General features: G+C 41.3%; 1 protein-coding gene and 1 long non-coding RNA gene across 4 annotated transcripts in view; one reads left to right on the top strand and one right to left on the bottom strand.

Moving 5' to 3' along the window:
- hdac11 (histone deacetylase 11) overlaps positions 1–16,449 on the top strand; it is a 122,815-nt gene that overhangs the window by 71,658 nt on the left and 34,708 nt on the right. For 2 of the 3 annotated variants that reach the window (XM_072582223.1, XM_072582224.1), the window contains 2 exons: positions 666–742; positions 8,259–8,321. In XM_072582223.1, coding sequence (XP_072438324.1) covers positions 666–742; positions 8,259–8,321 — 140 coding nt within the window. The remainder of the gene's footprint in view (positions 1–665; positions 743–8,258; positions 8,322–16,449) is intronic. The other variant, XM_072582225.1, reaches the window with a different exon arrangement.
- LOC140483742 (uncharacterized) overlaps positions 1–16,449 on the bottom strand; it is a 40,209-nt gene that overhangs the window by 7,895 nt on the left and 15,865 nt on the right. The window contains exon 2 of the long non-coding RNA XR_011962027.1: positions 10,584–10,714. This is a non-coding gene — a long non-coding RNA (uncharacterized lncRNA). The remainder of the gene's footprint in view (positions 1–10,583; positions 10,715–16,449) is intronic.

Raw genomic sequence — 16,449 nt, forward strand, 5'->3', positions numbered from 1 at the left:
CTGGCAACATCCTTGCAAACTTTTTCTGAACTCTCTCAAGTTCAAAAGGGAGACCAGAATTGAATGCAGTATTCTTAAAGTGGCCTAACCAATGTCCTGCACAGCTGCAACATGACCTGCCAACTCCTGTACTCATGTGCTGACCAATAAAAGCAAGCATGCCAAATGCCGCCTTCACTATCTTGTGTACATGCAATTCTACTTTCAGGGAACTATGAATGTGCACTCAAAGGTCTCTTTGTTCAGCAACACTCTCCAGGAACTCACCATTTAAGTGTATAAGTCCTGCACTAATTTGCCTTTCCAAAATGCAACACCTTACATTTATCTAAATTAAACCCAATCTACCAATTCTCAGCCCATTGGCTCATCTGATCAAGGTTCCATTGTACTCTGAGATAATCTTGTTCACTGTCTACACACCACAAATTTTGATGTCGTTTGCAAACTTATTAACTATTCCTCACATATTCACAATCAAATCATCCTTTAAAAAAAATTTCATAATACCACAATGTTAATAGGTTTATTCAATATTCATATTATTTAAATTTTATATCCAGTAATTTCAGTTGTTAAATGTAAACTTACATGGACTACTGTTCCTTACAATTACTAAATTCATATTTAAAGCTTCACAGTAATCATTGATTTTCTTCTGTCAGGTGGTGGCTTTCATCATTGCTCAAGTGAACAAGGAGGGGGCTTTTGTGCTTATGCTGACATAACTTTGGCAATTAAGGTGAGAATGTACAATAAATGAAAGTGAAATTTTGAAACTTGTCAGATGTGATTAGAACTCTTGGTGTTTCTCATTATTTTTGTGAAAAAAAAACAAATGAACTGATATTTGATTGTATGACCTGGCCTGGAAGTTAATTGCAGATTGACTCTTGTTCAAAGAATACTGTAGATGCTTTGGCTTCACAGATGCATTTATGCTCAAGCTTTGGTGAATGTTTACAAATCAAAACAGAGAAGTCACTCTCAACCACGTCGACAAAGACACTGTTGAACCAAGCAAAGATGAACAAAAATGTGATTTTTTTTCGTCAAAAGGATTGTGGCTGTGAAAGTTTCAGGACTAAGGTTTGATTCCTCTCTGTTTATCCTCCCAATATCTCCTTATTGAAAGTTCAGAGACTAGAATCCCACTGATTAAGAATTAAGGGTACAGTCCATAGAGTCTACTGGAGTTTTGAGAAGATTTGTAGCTCAGGTTAATGTTTTGGATGTAGGTTTGCTCGCTGAGCTGGAAGGTTCATTTCCAGACGGTTCGTCACCCCCACTAGGTAACATCTTCAGTGGGCCTCAAGTGAAGCATTGCTGATAATTCCTGCTTTCTATTTATATGTTTGGGTTTCTTTTGATGTTGGTGATGTCATTTCTGGTGTGAAGTCACTTCCGGTACCTTTTCTCAGGGGGTGGTAGATGGGGTCTAACTCGATGTGTTCGTTGATAGAGTTCCAGTTGGAATGCCATGCTTCTAGGAATTCTCGTGCATGTCTTTGTTTGGCTTGTCCTAGGATGGATGTGTTGTCCCAGTCAAAGTGGTGTCCTTCCTCATTTGTATGTAAGGATACTAGTGAGGGAGGATCATGTCTTTTTGTGGCAAGTTCATGTATCCTGGTAGCTAGTTTTCTGCCTGTTTGCCCAATATAGTGTATGTTACAGTCCTTGCACAGTAAATGACATTAGTTTTGCTTGTTGTCTATATAGGGTCTTTCAAGTTCATTAGCTGCTGTTTTCATGTGTTGGTGGGTTTGTGGGCTAGCATGATGCCAAGAGGTCTGAGTGGTCTAGCAGTAATTTCTGATATGTCTTTGATGTAGGAGAGAGTGGCTAGGTTTCTGGTTGTGTTTTGTCTGCTTGTTTAAGTTTGTTGCTGAGAAATCAGAGGACTGTGTTCATTGGGTACTCATTCTTTTTGAATATATGGTATAGATGATTTTCCTCTGCTCTGCATAGTTTTTCTGTGGTGCAGTGTGTGTTGGCTCGTTGAAATAATGTTCTGATGCAGCTTTGTTTGTGGGTGTTGGGATGATTGCTTCTGTAATTCACTATTTGGTCTGTATGCGTTGTTTTCCTGTAGATGCTGGTTTGAAGTTGCCCATTGGCAATTTGTTGTTGCTTTCCTCCTCTTTAGTGAATTTTATGCCAATAAGGGTATTATTGATGGTCTTGAAGATTTCCTCTAATTTATTTCATTTATTGATGACAAAGGTGTCATCCACGTAGCGGACCCCAAGTTTGGGTTGGATGGTTGGCAGAGCGCTTTATTCAAGTCTCTGCATCACTGCCTCTGCTAAGAACCCTGATATTGGAGATCCCATGGGTGTTCCATTGGTTTGTCTGTAGGTTTTGTTGAAGGTGAAGTGTGTGGTAAGGCATAGGTACACTAGCTTGATGATACTGTCCTTGTTGATGAAGTTAGTGGTGTTAGTGTATGTGTTTTTGGGTCGTCTAATAGTGTAATCAGTGTTTCCTTGGCCAGGTTAATGTTGATTGATGTAAGCAGGGCTATTAAATCAAAGGAGACCATTATTTCATCCTCTTTTATCTTAGTGTCTTTGATGGTCTTCAGGAATTCTTGGGTGGAGTGCATGGAGTGGTGTAAGTCTTTTACTAATTGTTTTAGTCTTTGGTGTAGCTCCTTGGCCAGTCTGGAAGTTGGTGTTCCAGGTAGTGAGACTGTGGGTCTGAGGGGGGCCCTTGGTATATGAAGTTTGGGTAATCCGTGGAAGCGTCGTATGTTGGATCCCTCTGGTTTCATTTTTGACTACATTATAAAAGCGAACGCACTACTTACAGATGCCAACACTTACCAACAAGTGGCAATAGACTCAACCCTACCACTAGAGAACTGAATCATAGCCCTACTCAAAAAACTTCAGAAATAGAACATAGAAGAATACAGCGTAGTACAGGCCCTTCGGCCCTCGATGTTGCGCCGATCAAAGCCCACCTAACCTACACTAACCCACTATCCTCCATATACCTATCCAATGCCTGCTTAAATACCCATAAAGAGGGAGAGTCCACCACTGCTACTGGCAGGGCATTCCATGAACTTACGACTCGCTGAGTGAAGAACCTACCCCTAACATCAGTCCTATATCTACCCCCCCTTAATTTAAAGCTATGCCCCCTTGTAATAGCTGACTCCATACGTGGAAAAAGGTTCTCACTGTCAACCCTATCTAACCCCCTAATCATCTTGTACACCTCTATCAAGTCACTCCTAAACCTTCTTTTCTCCAATGAAAACAACCCCAAGTGCCTCAGCCTTTCCTCATAGGATCTTCCTACCATACCAGGCAACATCCTAGTAAACTTCCTCTGCACCCGTTCCAGTGCCTCCACATCCTTCCTATAGTATGGCGACCAAAACTGCACACAATATTCCAGATGCGGCCGCACCAGAGTCTTATACAACTGCAGCATGACCTCAGGACTCCGGAACTCAATTCCTCTACCAATAAAAGCCAGTACGCCATATGCCTTCTTCACTGCACTAGAATCTGGAGAAATAAATAAGACTGACTTCCAAAAAATGAAACCGGACTGATCCAACACACCACGCTTCTATGGATTACCCAAAATTCACAAACCGGCCAGTGACATCTGTTTTATTTTTCCTTTAATTTACCCCTTAACTATGTATGTCTGTGTGAGTGGGGATGAGAATCAAAGAAGATTGGCTTTAAATCATAATTAGATTACCTTGTTGTCTAACTTTGCTCAGCTAAAGCTAATTTGTTGATAATAAATTGCTAATTCCTTTCCTTAAGCTATAAACTTGGTAGCTGTTACGGTTATTCAAAATCTGGTTAGAATCCATTGGGGCAATCTTGACGATCATTGACTACTTTAATTTTACTGTGTTGCTAATTTAAGGGATTGGCTGTCTGTCTCCATATTGTAACAATACAATGAAACAAAATGTGAAAACTAATTATATTTATAAGATACAACTTATTACCTATATTTAGTTATAATTATCAAAAACAATTTTGCAGTCATTACAAAATGAATGATAATTCTTTTTAACCATTAAATTCTCAATTGTAACAGCCCAAGGGAAGAATGTCTTCCTCAATTGTATTATTTTAGCATTCTATTTTGCTGAAATGAAACGAATACTGTAATAAAATAAAACTAATTGTAATACACCAATTACTTCATTCTTGTAATACCAAGCACCTATCAAGGAAAACATTTCAAAACCTCTTATATGTAAACCATTTTAACGGCTTACATCCTTCATATCCTGTCATCTCTATTTCCCTCTAATAAGCTGTTTATCACTGCAAAGCAAATTTGAGGGAACTTTTCAATCAACAATGAGCTGTCTTCTAAATGTTATCATTTGCAACACACTAAGGTTAAATTGTGCTTACCTTCTTGCATTACAATGTAAAAATTTTTTGTTTTAAGGTATTAGCCTATGGATTAATGTGAGTGATGCTATCATACGTGCTTAATCCATTTGCATTGCATTCCTGTCTTCTGTGTTAATATAAATGCTAAAATATTCAGTGAACAACAGTATGTTTCTGCTAAAACTATGAAGTGGGGAATGAGATTCATTAATTTCCAGTCTTGCTTAAATGTGCTATCAGCACACGTGTGTCTGGATATATAATAAGAAATTATCTGAATCTTGTCAGTCCTACTGGATGATTGCCACTTTAGGACAGCATTTTATCTTGTAATATCACCTTTTTCACAATTCCATATATGCATTCAGTTCAGATTTATGCACAATGTTTGCTGATCATTCCACTGTATATGCATGAGTGTTCTGCAGTTCGCATGCCTGCTTTGTACATCCCCTCCATTATTTTATAAGGATATTGGTGAAATTAATGTATTTTGCTCAAGGATGTATGTGATGAGAAAGGCAACCTGGTCACTTTTTCTCAGAAACCCAGGCAAAAGCCTATGCTCTCATTAGATTCCTCTCAATATATTACAGTCATTTATGGAGGTGATAGTGGAGCTGTATTATTGCTGGACTATTATTCCAGGTGATGTTCTGGGTACACAGGTTTGAATTCCATCTCGGCAGATTGTGGAATTTGATTTCAGTAGAAATCTGGAACTAAAGGTCTAGTAATGACCATGAAACCATTGTTGATTATCAGGAAAAGCCCATCTGGTTCACTAATGTCCTTTAGGGAAGGAAATTGTTATCCTGCCCTGGTCTAGCCTATATGTGTCTCCAGACCCACAGCAATGTGGTTGACTCTTAACTGCTCTCTGGAATGGGTAGTAAATGCTGGCCTAACCAGTGACGTCTTCACCCATGGAATGTATTTTAAAAAAAAATTTCATTTGCAGTTGTCCTATCCAGAAGTCAATTCCTTCTGTTGATTACATTCTGTTTTTGAGAACTTTTGCAGTCCTCATTATCCCCTTGACCCTATTTGATGGTTTAATGATCTATAATAGTGTTCTTTTTTAATCTTTATGGTCTACTTAATTATCCTGTCATTCCCTTTGATCAAAGATATGGCAGCTTGCATTTTCCCAATCTTTTTGTGTAACATTGTCCTTCCCATTGGGCAATTTCCCAATCTTATCTCACCTGAGTTTTGAATCTTCCTTGCAGCTTAGTGATAGTGATAGCACAGTCTAGTATGGAGGTCTAACTAGAGTCTGGCCTGACAGAGTGGCCCCATGATTGCTATTGGAGCAGCTTTTTAATTCCAGATTTTTAAAAAAATCACATTTTGGTAATGATTTTGGGATTCAAACACGTCCCGAACACATTAATCTGGATTTCTGGATTACTAGTTAAGTGACATTACCTCTATTCCACCACCTCCTTATATTTTAATAGCTTGCTCCATAATGTTTGTTTCTGTTCAAACATTACATCATGGTCAAATATTTTCAAATGCTTTTAAATTTGCTTGTGTGGTGACAGGCACTTGCATTTTAACTTTTATGATGCACTCTCCCTGCTGCTCCAAGTTTTTGTTAGACCGTTTCTGTGTACTTCACATGTGTTTCCATGTTTCATTTTCATTTATTCACAGCATGAAGGCATCACTGGCTAGGCCAGTATTTATTTCCCATCCCAGGGGGGAGTTCAGAGTCAACCACATTGCTCTATTGAAAGCAAGTCACCTGTGTTTGTGAGTGTGTGGAAAATGTAGAGTTTCCTCATATTAATTAGCAATGATGGGCTGAAAATTTATGGAAGACATGGACTGCTTGCGCCCCCGTAGAAAAAGTAGCCTATAAGCTGGCTGATCCATTGGATACCTGCCCTGTGGCCGAAACATGTTGTGGGTGGGCTGAAGTACCTAATTGTGAGACTTTCACCCCTCCCTGGGAGGTCCTTCCACCCTCAGGTGCTGCTGGGTAATCTGGATGCAGCTCCAACAGCACCAGAAGCTCTGTAGTGGTTGCTGCTGGTACTACAGCCAGACATTTGAGGAGGTTCCATTGAACTTGACCTAAAATAAATCTGAAGGATAGGGTCAGAGAGAGTTTGGATTAGTTGGAGAGGGGTTTAAGAGTTCTATATGCGTTTTGCAGAGCAGACAGGTGGCAGGGGAGGGGGGGAGTATTATTTTCAGAGGAGCTGCCCTGATGTGCAAAGGGCCTGTAGACAATATTCCTCCACTTTCCTCCTACAGTTCTATATGCTACTACTTTTAGTAAATGCCCATCTGTATGTGCAAATCATATTTTGGAATGGGCAGCAATATTATCAGGCTCAGTTGAAATTTTAGCAAGCTTTTCTGTCCCTTAAGTATTAACTTGTATATGGTGATGGTCTATACCTCCTCCCACCCTGCCCCCTGTAAAAATGCCATCCCATATTCCCAATCTCTGTCGCATCTGCTCCCAGGAGGACCAGTTCCAATACTGTACAACCCAGATGGCCTCCTTCTTCAAAGACCGCAATTTCCCCCCAGACGTGATCGACGATGCCCTCCACCGCATCTCCTCAACTTCCCACTCCTCCGCACTTGAGCCCTGCCCCTCCAACCGCCACTAGGACAGAACCCCACTGGTCCTCACCTACCACCCCACCAACCTCCATATACAGCGTGTCATCCGCCGTCATTTCCGCCACCTCCAAACAGACCCCACCACCAGGGATATATTTCCCTTCCCTCCCCTATCAGCGTTCCGAAAAGACCACTCCCTCCGTGACTCCCTCGTCAGGTCCACACCCCCCACCAACCCAACCTCCACTCCCGGCACCTTCCCCTGCAACCGCAAGAAATGCAAAACTTGCGCCTATACCTCCCCCCTTACTTCCCTCCAAGGCCCCAAGGGGGCCTTCACAATATCCATCACAAATTCACCTGCACCTCCACACACATCATTTATTGCATCCGCTGCACCCGATATGGCCTCCTCTACATTGAGGAGACAGGCCGCCTACTTGTGGAACATTTCAGAGAACACCTCTGGGACACCCGGACTAACCAACCCAACCACCCCGTGGCTCAACACTTCAACTCCCCCTCCCACTCCACCGAGGACATGCAGGTCCTTGGACTCCTCCATCGCCAGACCATAGCAACATGACAGTTGGAGGAAGAACGCCTCATCTTCCGCTTAGGAACCCTCCAACCACAAGGGATGAACTCAGATTTCTCCAGTTTCCTCATTTCCCCTCCCCCCACCTTGTCTCAGTCAAATCCCTCGAACTCAGCACCACCTTCCTAACTTGCAATCTTTTTCCTGACCTCTTCGCCCCCCACCCCCACTCCGGCCTATCACCCTCACCTTAACCTCCTTCCACCTATCGCATTTCCAACGCCCCTCCCCCAAGTCTCTCCTCTCTACCTTTTATCTTAGCCTGCTTGGCACACCTTCCTCATTCCTGAAGAAGGGCTCATGCCAAAAACATTGATTCTCCTGCTCCTTGGATGCTGCCTGTCCTGCTGCGCTTTTCCAGCAACACATTTTCAGCTCTGATCTCCAGCATCCGCAGTCCTCACTTTCTCCTATGGTGATGGTCTGCCAATTTGGGGATGCAAGATTGGGCACCCCGTTAATATTATATGGCCACCTGCCAAAATGCCTTGTGGGTGGTGATACATGTAATATCCAGCCCGATATCTATCTCGCTGATCCACAGTGCCCAGTACTCCTTGTTTAAATTTTCTCTTTTCTACTTTGTTTATTGGTTTGCTAATTATTCAGAGTTGCTGCTACTATGTGCACTAACTTGAAATGTGTAGTTATGCAGCTAATCTTGCTTTTCTTATGTTGTATTTTTGGTGCAGTTTCTGTTTGATAGAGTGGAAGGAGTGTCTAAGGCCATGATCATCGATTTGGATGCACATCAGGTATCTTCCCAAATTTTTTTTAATGTGGAAATGGAAAGCACCTTCTATTTTTCTCTCTCCTGTTTTTGAACAGAAACATGTCATTTATTTGTTGAGGTAATTTTCCTGTAAACATTACAAGTTTGATTGGAAGTCAAGTGAATAGTGCGGATAACCTGCCCATTCTTCAATAACAATGTAAAATAAATAATTTCTGATACAGCAGTTACCTTGTGAGTTGATATCAGAAAAGAATGTTTCTGATTCAGAGCCACTGTACTATAGACTATTCATGCTCTTCTTTTGCCATCATTGGGTTCCCCAGGCCAAAATGAGCATAAGATTTATTGTGTTTAATTGTTCTGGCAGTGACTGTATAGTTAAATTGATTACTTCATTTGGGAGGCATAGTGTTGTAGCTCAGATTGACTCAGTGGAGAAATTGTGGGCTTCCAAAACCGACTTAAAGACAGAAGAACCACTCTGCTTCATACCTCATTTTAATACTAGCAAGTAGCAATAGCAAACTGTTGGCACCAAATAAGCATCCAACAACAGCAAGTGGTGAACTGGCTGACAGGTTGGGTCTGTTGAGGACAGAGGTGAGATGGAGTGACAATCCAGAAGGTAGAGTTATAAAGTATATTTGTGGATCGACGGAGGATGGGAGTGGAACTCCCTACTTCTCCAGTGACCACAAAAATGAAGTACAAACAAATTTACACAGGACTGTTTTGAACTGGTCCCAGCGTTCGTTTGAAGTATTGCTGCTGAGACCATTCAATGCTTTGTATATTTAGGCAGAAAATGAGTGGCTTATGCACAGCCTGAATCTCTCAATCATGTTCTGCAGCTCTTTTCGAGCTTCAGTTTTCATATGTAAGAAACGTTATGCCTGTTTCAGGTGGATAGGCTTCATCCACATTTGTAAGCCCACGTGAATCTGACAGTAAGTGGGCTTTGGGTATTAGTGGATTTTCAATTGCTATTCATTTTTAAGGCCAGTAACAGGTGGTGGGCATGCTTTAAATCTCATTACTCTAATCAGCACCTTCCCTCTGTACTTCTAGAGGAGGTGGTGAGTTAAGAAACTTTAGACTAAAGAGAAAATGAAGTTATGAAGATGGTGGAGGTCTTAAATAAGAGCTTAAAATGTTGGAAGTGCTCAGCAAATCTGGCAGCATCTGTGAAGAGATATCATACCAAAGTATCTGCTGAGTATTTTGAGCCTTTTCTGTTTTACTGTGTGGTGAATTGTGGTCACAAATTATTTTCCTTCTATGTCAGTCAGAGTAGGTTGTGGAAGGATATGTTGAAACTTTGTTTCAGTTATTGTGGTTTTTCCCATTCTTCTAACCAAAACATAAATTGCAACTTTCTAGTATATCAGATATTGTTCACAAAAACAATGTTAAGCAGCAACACATAACGGCAACATAATGCTGAACTACAATACTGAACCAGTAAAGGATATGGAAGAACAGAGCAAAATTAGGCAGCAATTTGACCATGCCTTGAGTAACGTATTCTGTTTTGGTCAACTGAATTAAAAAAATAATATTCCAAACTTTGAGGCAATTCATTGAAAAATTACAAAGGTGATTCTCCATTTCAATTCACTAAGGATTTAGCAGTGAGATCAAAATAGAGAGGCTGACATTTTCACCTTGAAAGCAGATGGTAATTCTAGGATAGTCCTTCAAGATGAGGCACTGCATAGGTCAGCATTGACAGGAGAAGAATGTAATGAAATGTTGAGAAATAGTTTTACACTGAATTTTATATTGTGAATGATAAAACACCAACAATCCATCATCCATTTAAACGCAAACAATAATATCACATTAAATTGCAATTTAGTCAGTTGCTTTCATGTTTATTTAGTGCAATTTATTTGTTGCCTTTGGTGGGGATCAAGGATTGCTTTATTTGTGAGAGTAAATTGTACAAAGGGCAAATGAATCATTTTGCAGAATAGTTTGTTAATTTTGTAGTGACCAAATGTGAGGGGAAAGGAAAATGAAAATCTTTCTATTAACAACTTACTATACTGCAAGTTAGTAGGCAGCTGTGTTCAGTTGTGTACTAACTTTAGAGGGCCATTAGTATTAGGTATGATTCAAATAGCATTGGCATCAAGGGCAAGACATCCCTTTTGTCTGGTATTAATGCATTATTTATGCTCCCCTTGCATGTGGCATAATGCAATATCATTGGCATGCACCTGTAATGGTTAAGGGTTTGTACTTGTCACCTGAAGGCCTAAAAGAAAAACATTGATACCTTTTGTAGTAATCGTCAGCTAAGTAATGAGTAATTGATCCATCTCGACCTCCTGTGATCCCAGCGTCGTAGATACCGATCTTCGATCCATTGTATTCACTTCATAAAACATCAAGAAATGCCTTAGTGAACTGAAAAAAAAACATATTATGGGTTCAAAATAATTGAGGATTTGTGCTCCAGAACTGACTCACTCCTAACTAAGCTGTTCCTGTGCAGCTATAATACTGGCATCTAGTTGACAATATGCCCAGATATGTTCTGTGCACAAATAACAGTACAATTCTAATCAGGTCGATTACTGCTGTATCAGCTTACTCTTAGTCATCAGTGGTGATGGACGCATTCATTAAACGTGCTGTGAAATCGCATTTACCTACTCATTGGTATTCAGTTTGGGTTTAGCCAAGACTATTCAACTTTACTTCACATTACAGCCTTTTAGTTAAGTAGGGACACAGGGCTGAATCTTTAGGATGAAGGGGTGCCCTGGCATCATGGCAACATTCAAATGAGTTGGGAAAAGAAACTCCTCCAATGGTTGAAATCATGCTTTCCAGAAAAGAACATGTGATTGTTGGAGGCCAATTACCTCAGCCCTAGAACGTCACTGTTGGAATTCCTTATGCATGTGTCTTAGGCCAAACTACTTAGCTGCCACATTGATAATCTTCTCACCATCACAGAGTCAGAGAGGTTTCACAAATATTTGCTCAACGTTCACTTCCATTCGCAATTCCTTAGATACTGAAGCAGTCCATTGGCAGCAAGTAGGAAGTCTGGACAATATTCATGTTTGCACTGATAAATGGCATTTAACATTTGCACTAACAAGTGACCATCTCCAGCAACTGAGAACCCAGTCACCTCGCTAACATTTTCACTATTAAGTTCTCACTGTCGACTTTGAGGACTACAAGAAACTTGCGTTGAATAGCTGCATAAGTGCCTATGACTATGAGAGCAGATGAAAGGGGGAGTTACTTACAGTGAGTTTTCAGCCCTTAACTCAGTAAGGTTTCTCTGCCACATACAAGGATCAAGTTATGAGTGTGATGAAGTGGACTCCCTTTTGCCTGGATTGGTGTAACTACAACATTCAGCAAACTTGACATTATCCATGATAAATTAATCCATTTGATAGTTATTTCTCACACTAGCCTAATCATCAATCACTTCCAGTGCACGTTGGGTGTAAATCTTGGAACTCACTATTGAACAAGCTTTTGAAAGCAACCTGAATACATGAGCAGCCAGTTCAAGAGGATCATTGATGCCTTTGGGAATGAACAAGGGATAGAAATTAATAATGACTATTACACATTCCAAAAAAATGATTTTTAAAGACGTTTTATAGAATCCTGAAGCTAAGGTGACCATGTTGAGCCTGCTGTCTGTTTGGGGGATCCACTACACACCTTGCTGGCTAGTGTCACACCTGAGGGTCTCTTCAGGCCACTGTTCAATTGAGCAGCTCGATTTAGTTTACCTGGCTTTGGGATTGCAGCATTCCCCTTCCCATGCTGGGTGTTTGTCATGGCTGGTGTTGTTACCTTTTTCTCCCTTCTCTTCCTGCAGGATAGTGATTGGGACCAGTGGGCATCTTGTCTAAAATCATGGCTTACAGCTGTTGGGACAAGATGGAGGAACTGCTGGGTTTGTCTGGGTTGTGGGTTGAGAGTGATGGCTGTTTTTGTTCAGATGGAGCTCTGCTGCTCCCCTACATTATTCTGCTGGCTATGAGGTGAATAGGGGGAATGTTTTACCTGGTCATAGCTGGTGAATTGCTGTTTGGGATCATGGGGAAAAGAAATAAGGCCTTGTGGTGAGAGGGGTGGATTGGTTGTAACTGGAATAGACCTTGGGTGGGGCCTGCAGTATGGATAGGGCCAGGCAGCTGTGGTAGCAGGTGGCTTGGGGCTCTGTGGTCTTGTGTGTGGGGCTACTTGGTGCAGACATCTGGCAGCGAAGGTAGTCTGCAAATTGGAAGGCTGGGTCCTGGGAGCAGCTTGAAGTCTGAAACCAGAAGAGATTGTACTGAAGTGGAGTCAAATCGAATACTACCCTCAAGGTCCTGCTCTTCAGCCTCTTTCCTCACTTCCTGTAGTTACTCCACAAGACCTCATCCCTCTTCCTACCTAGGTCGCTGGTACCAATGTGCACCATGACCAACAAATGCTTTTGCACCGCAGTAAATAATGATAAAACATTCATAGGTTGTGGTACCAATGACCTAGGTAGGAAGAGGGATGAGGTCCTGTGGAGTAACTACAGGGAGTTAGTAAAGAGTCTGAAGAGCAAGACGTTGATGGTAGTAATCTCTGGGTTACGACCAGTGCTACGTGCTAGTGAGGCAAGGAATAGAAAAATAGGAGAGATGAATGTTTGGCTAAGGAGCTAGTGCAGGGGGCAGGGTTTCAGGTTCTTGGATCATTGGGATCTCTTATGGGACAGGGGTGACCTGTACAAGATGCACTGGACTGGAGGGAAACCAATATCCTTACAGGGAGGTTCACTGCGACTCAGCAGGGTTTAAACTAGAATGGCAAGGGTCTGGGAACAAGAGCAGCAGGTAGAGGGATTATAGGGAAGGTTGATGTTAGGATCAGTAAGTTAGAAAGAAAGGATATGCAAACACAGGTAACATGATAGTACTAATGGATTGAAGTGTGTTTATTTCAACACAAGGAGTATTTATAGGTAAGGCAGATGAGCTTAGAGCCTCAATCATGACATGGGACTATGCTGTTGTGGCCATTAGAGAGACTTGGTTGAGAGAGGGACAGAACTGGCTGCTCAATGTTCCAGGGATTCATTGTTTTAGATGAGGTAGAGAGGAAATTAAAAGAGGTGGAGGAGTTGCATTATTAAGCAAGGAGAATGTCTGTCTCATCTACACTCTGAGGATGTAACTGGAGGGTTCATTCATTGAGGCAATATGGGTTGAGCTCAAAAATAAGATGGGTGCAATCACTCTGACAGGATTATACTGTAGACCCGCCCAATGTCCAGTGAGACAATAAGGAACAAGCATGTAGGTAGATTATGGAAAAATGCAATAAAAACAGAGTTGTCATAGAGGCTGACTTTAACTTCCCAGTATTGACTGGGCAGAATTTGTTAAATGCATTCAAGACAGTTTCTTGAAACAGTATGTGGATAGTCCAACTATTGGACTATCTTATTGGCTAATGAGCCTGGCCAGGTGACTGACCTTAAAGTGGGAGAGCATTTTGGAAACAATGATCATAATTCCTTAATGGTTTAAGATAGCAATGAACAAGAAAAAGTCAGGACATTGTGGGAAGGTACTAAATTGGAGGAGCACAATTCACATCAGTATTAGGCAGGAGCTCGGGAATGTTAATTGGGAGGAGCTGTTATTAGGCAGGTCCACATTTGACATGTTGTAATTATTTAATGATCTGCTGATGAGAGTTCAAGACCGGCAAGTTCCAGTAAGGAGGAAGAATAAGGATGGCATGGTGAGGGACCCTTGGTTAATGAGGGAGTGAATTTAGTCAAAAGGGAAAAAGAAGCATATGTAAGGTTTAAGAAGCTAAATTCAGACAGGGCCCATGAGGAATATAAGGAAAGCAGGAAAGTACTTAAGCAAGGAATTGGGACAGCTAGAAGGGCCATGAAATGACCTTGACAAGTAATGTTAAAGGGAATCCCAAGGCATTTTACAGGTGCATTAAAGATAAGAGGATAACTAGGGAGCAGATAGGGCCCCTCAAGGGTAAAGGAGGGAATTTGAGCTTGGAGGCAGAGGATGTGGGTGAGCTCCTAAATAAGTACTTTGCATCAGTATTCACCAGGAGAAGGATATCAAAGATAGTGAGATTTATGTGAAGCATGCTAATATACTAGGGCATTTTGTGATCATGAAAGAAGTGGTGTTGGATCTTCTGAAAAGCAAGAAGGTAGGTAAGCCCCCAAGGCCCAATAGGTATCTACCTAGGTCATTGAGAGAGACAAAAGAGGAGACTACTAGGACCTTGACCAAGATCTTTGTATCCTCACTAGCCACTGGAGAGGTCCTGAAGGACCAGTGAGTAGCTAACATTGTTCCTCTGTTCAAGAGTGGAAATAGGGATAATCCAGGAAACTATAGACTGATAAGTCTCACATCAGTATTTGGGAAGCTTTCTGAGGTTTAAGATATATGTACATTTGGAAAAGCGTGGCCTATTTAGGAATAGTCAGCATGGCTTTGTGCAGGGCAGATCATATCTCATTAACTTGTTTGAATTTTTTGAGGAGTTGATGAAGATGATCAATGAAGGTAGAGCTGTGGGTTCAGTTTACATCGATTTCAGTAAGGCTTTTGATGACGTCCCTCATGGTAGGCTCATCCAGTAGATTAAGATGCATGGGATCCATGGAGACTTGGCTGCTTGGATTCAGAATTGGCTTTCCCGTTATTATGAAGTTGAAGGTATGTATTGTATCTTTGAGAGAGAGAGTGAATGCTGTTCTGAACTGAAAGCTTGCAAGCATCTGTGTGTATGAGTAAATGGCAATCCCAGAGTGTACTGGAAAATTGAAAGTATTTAACATATGGCTGTGAAATGGGTACCTGAGTTTTCGTTGCTGTTTTGACAACAATTTGAATTTAACCAGTCAGTTTAAATTATGCCCCAGGATACTAAAATGCAATTGAGTTTGAATTTATTGTTTCATCAACATCGAACCAGTGGGATGATCTGATGTTGGGGATATAAAAATATGGGCATTATGAAAATTGTTGACACAGGAACTGCCAACAACACAGATCCAAGAAATTAGGAAACACGCTCTATTAAAGGTACCTTTTATATAAAACATATTTGCAATAAAAAGAAAGAAGACAACCCAGGGAGATCTCCAGCCGGAAGAAGAAAGACATTGAAGATGATAGTGGCTGTGCGGTTTTGAAATTAAGTTGATTTAATTTTAATATGTGTCTTATTGGAACGGCATATCGCTATAGAGTTAGGGGCAGATAATAAGCATTTAAGTAAAAGGGGGGGCTTAGAGTTGTGAATAGCTGTTCAATGTTCACTTTTAGAGTTAAAAAATAAATTGATATTATTTTCTTTAAATAGAAGAATTTGGGAGTTTTCTATCAGTCATATTTTAACAGATCGCAAGACGAGGTGAGCTTTTCTGGGTGCTTGGTTTAATTAACTGCGGCACGGTGGCACAGTGGTTAGCACTGCTGCCTCACAGCGCCAGAGACCCGGGTTCAATTCCTGCCTCAGGCGACTGACTGTGTGGAGTTTGCACATTCTCCCCGTGTCTGCGTGGGTTTCCTCCGGGTGCTCTGGTTTCCTCCCACAGTCCAAAGATGTGCAGGTCAGGTGAATTGGCTATGCTAAATTGCCCGTAGTGTTAGGTAAGGGGTAGATGTATGGGTGGGTTGCGCTTCGGCGGGGCGGTATGGACTTGTTGGGCCGAAGGGCTTGTTTCCACACTGTAAGTAATCTAAAAAAAAAGTTCACTGCTGTGTTGTAAGACTGCAGAAGACAGAAGGTAGTGATGGAAGGGTGTTTTTCAGGCTGGAGATTCGTGACTAGTTCTGTTCCACAGGGATCCATACTGGGACCTCTACTGTTTGTGATGTATGTATAAATGACTTAGATGAAGATGTAGATGGGTGGGTGAGTAGGTTTGCAGATGATACAAAGATCGGTGGAGTTGTGGATAGTGTAGAAACTTGTCAAATGGTACAGTGGGATGCAGATCAATTGCAGATATGGGCAGAGAAATGGCCAATGGCATTTAATATGTATAAGTGTGAGGTGCTGCAACTTTGTAGATCAAATGTTAAGGAAAAGTATACAGATAATGGCGGGACTGTGAACAGCATTGATGTACAGAA

This window comes from Chiloscyllium punctatum, chromosome 12, assembly GCF_047496795.1.
Source record: "Chiloscyllium punctatum isolate Juve2018m chromosome 12, sChiPun1.3, whole genome shotgun sequence".
Lineage (NCBI taxonomy): Eukaryota > Metazoa > Chordata > Chondrichthyes > Orectolobiformes > Hemiscylliidae > Chiloscyllium > Chiloscyllium punctatum.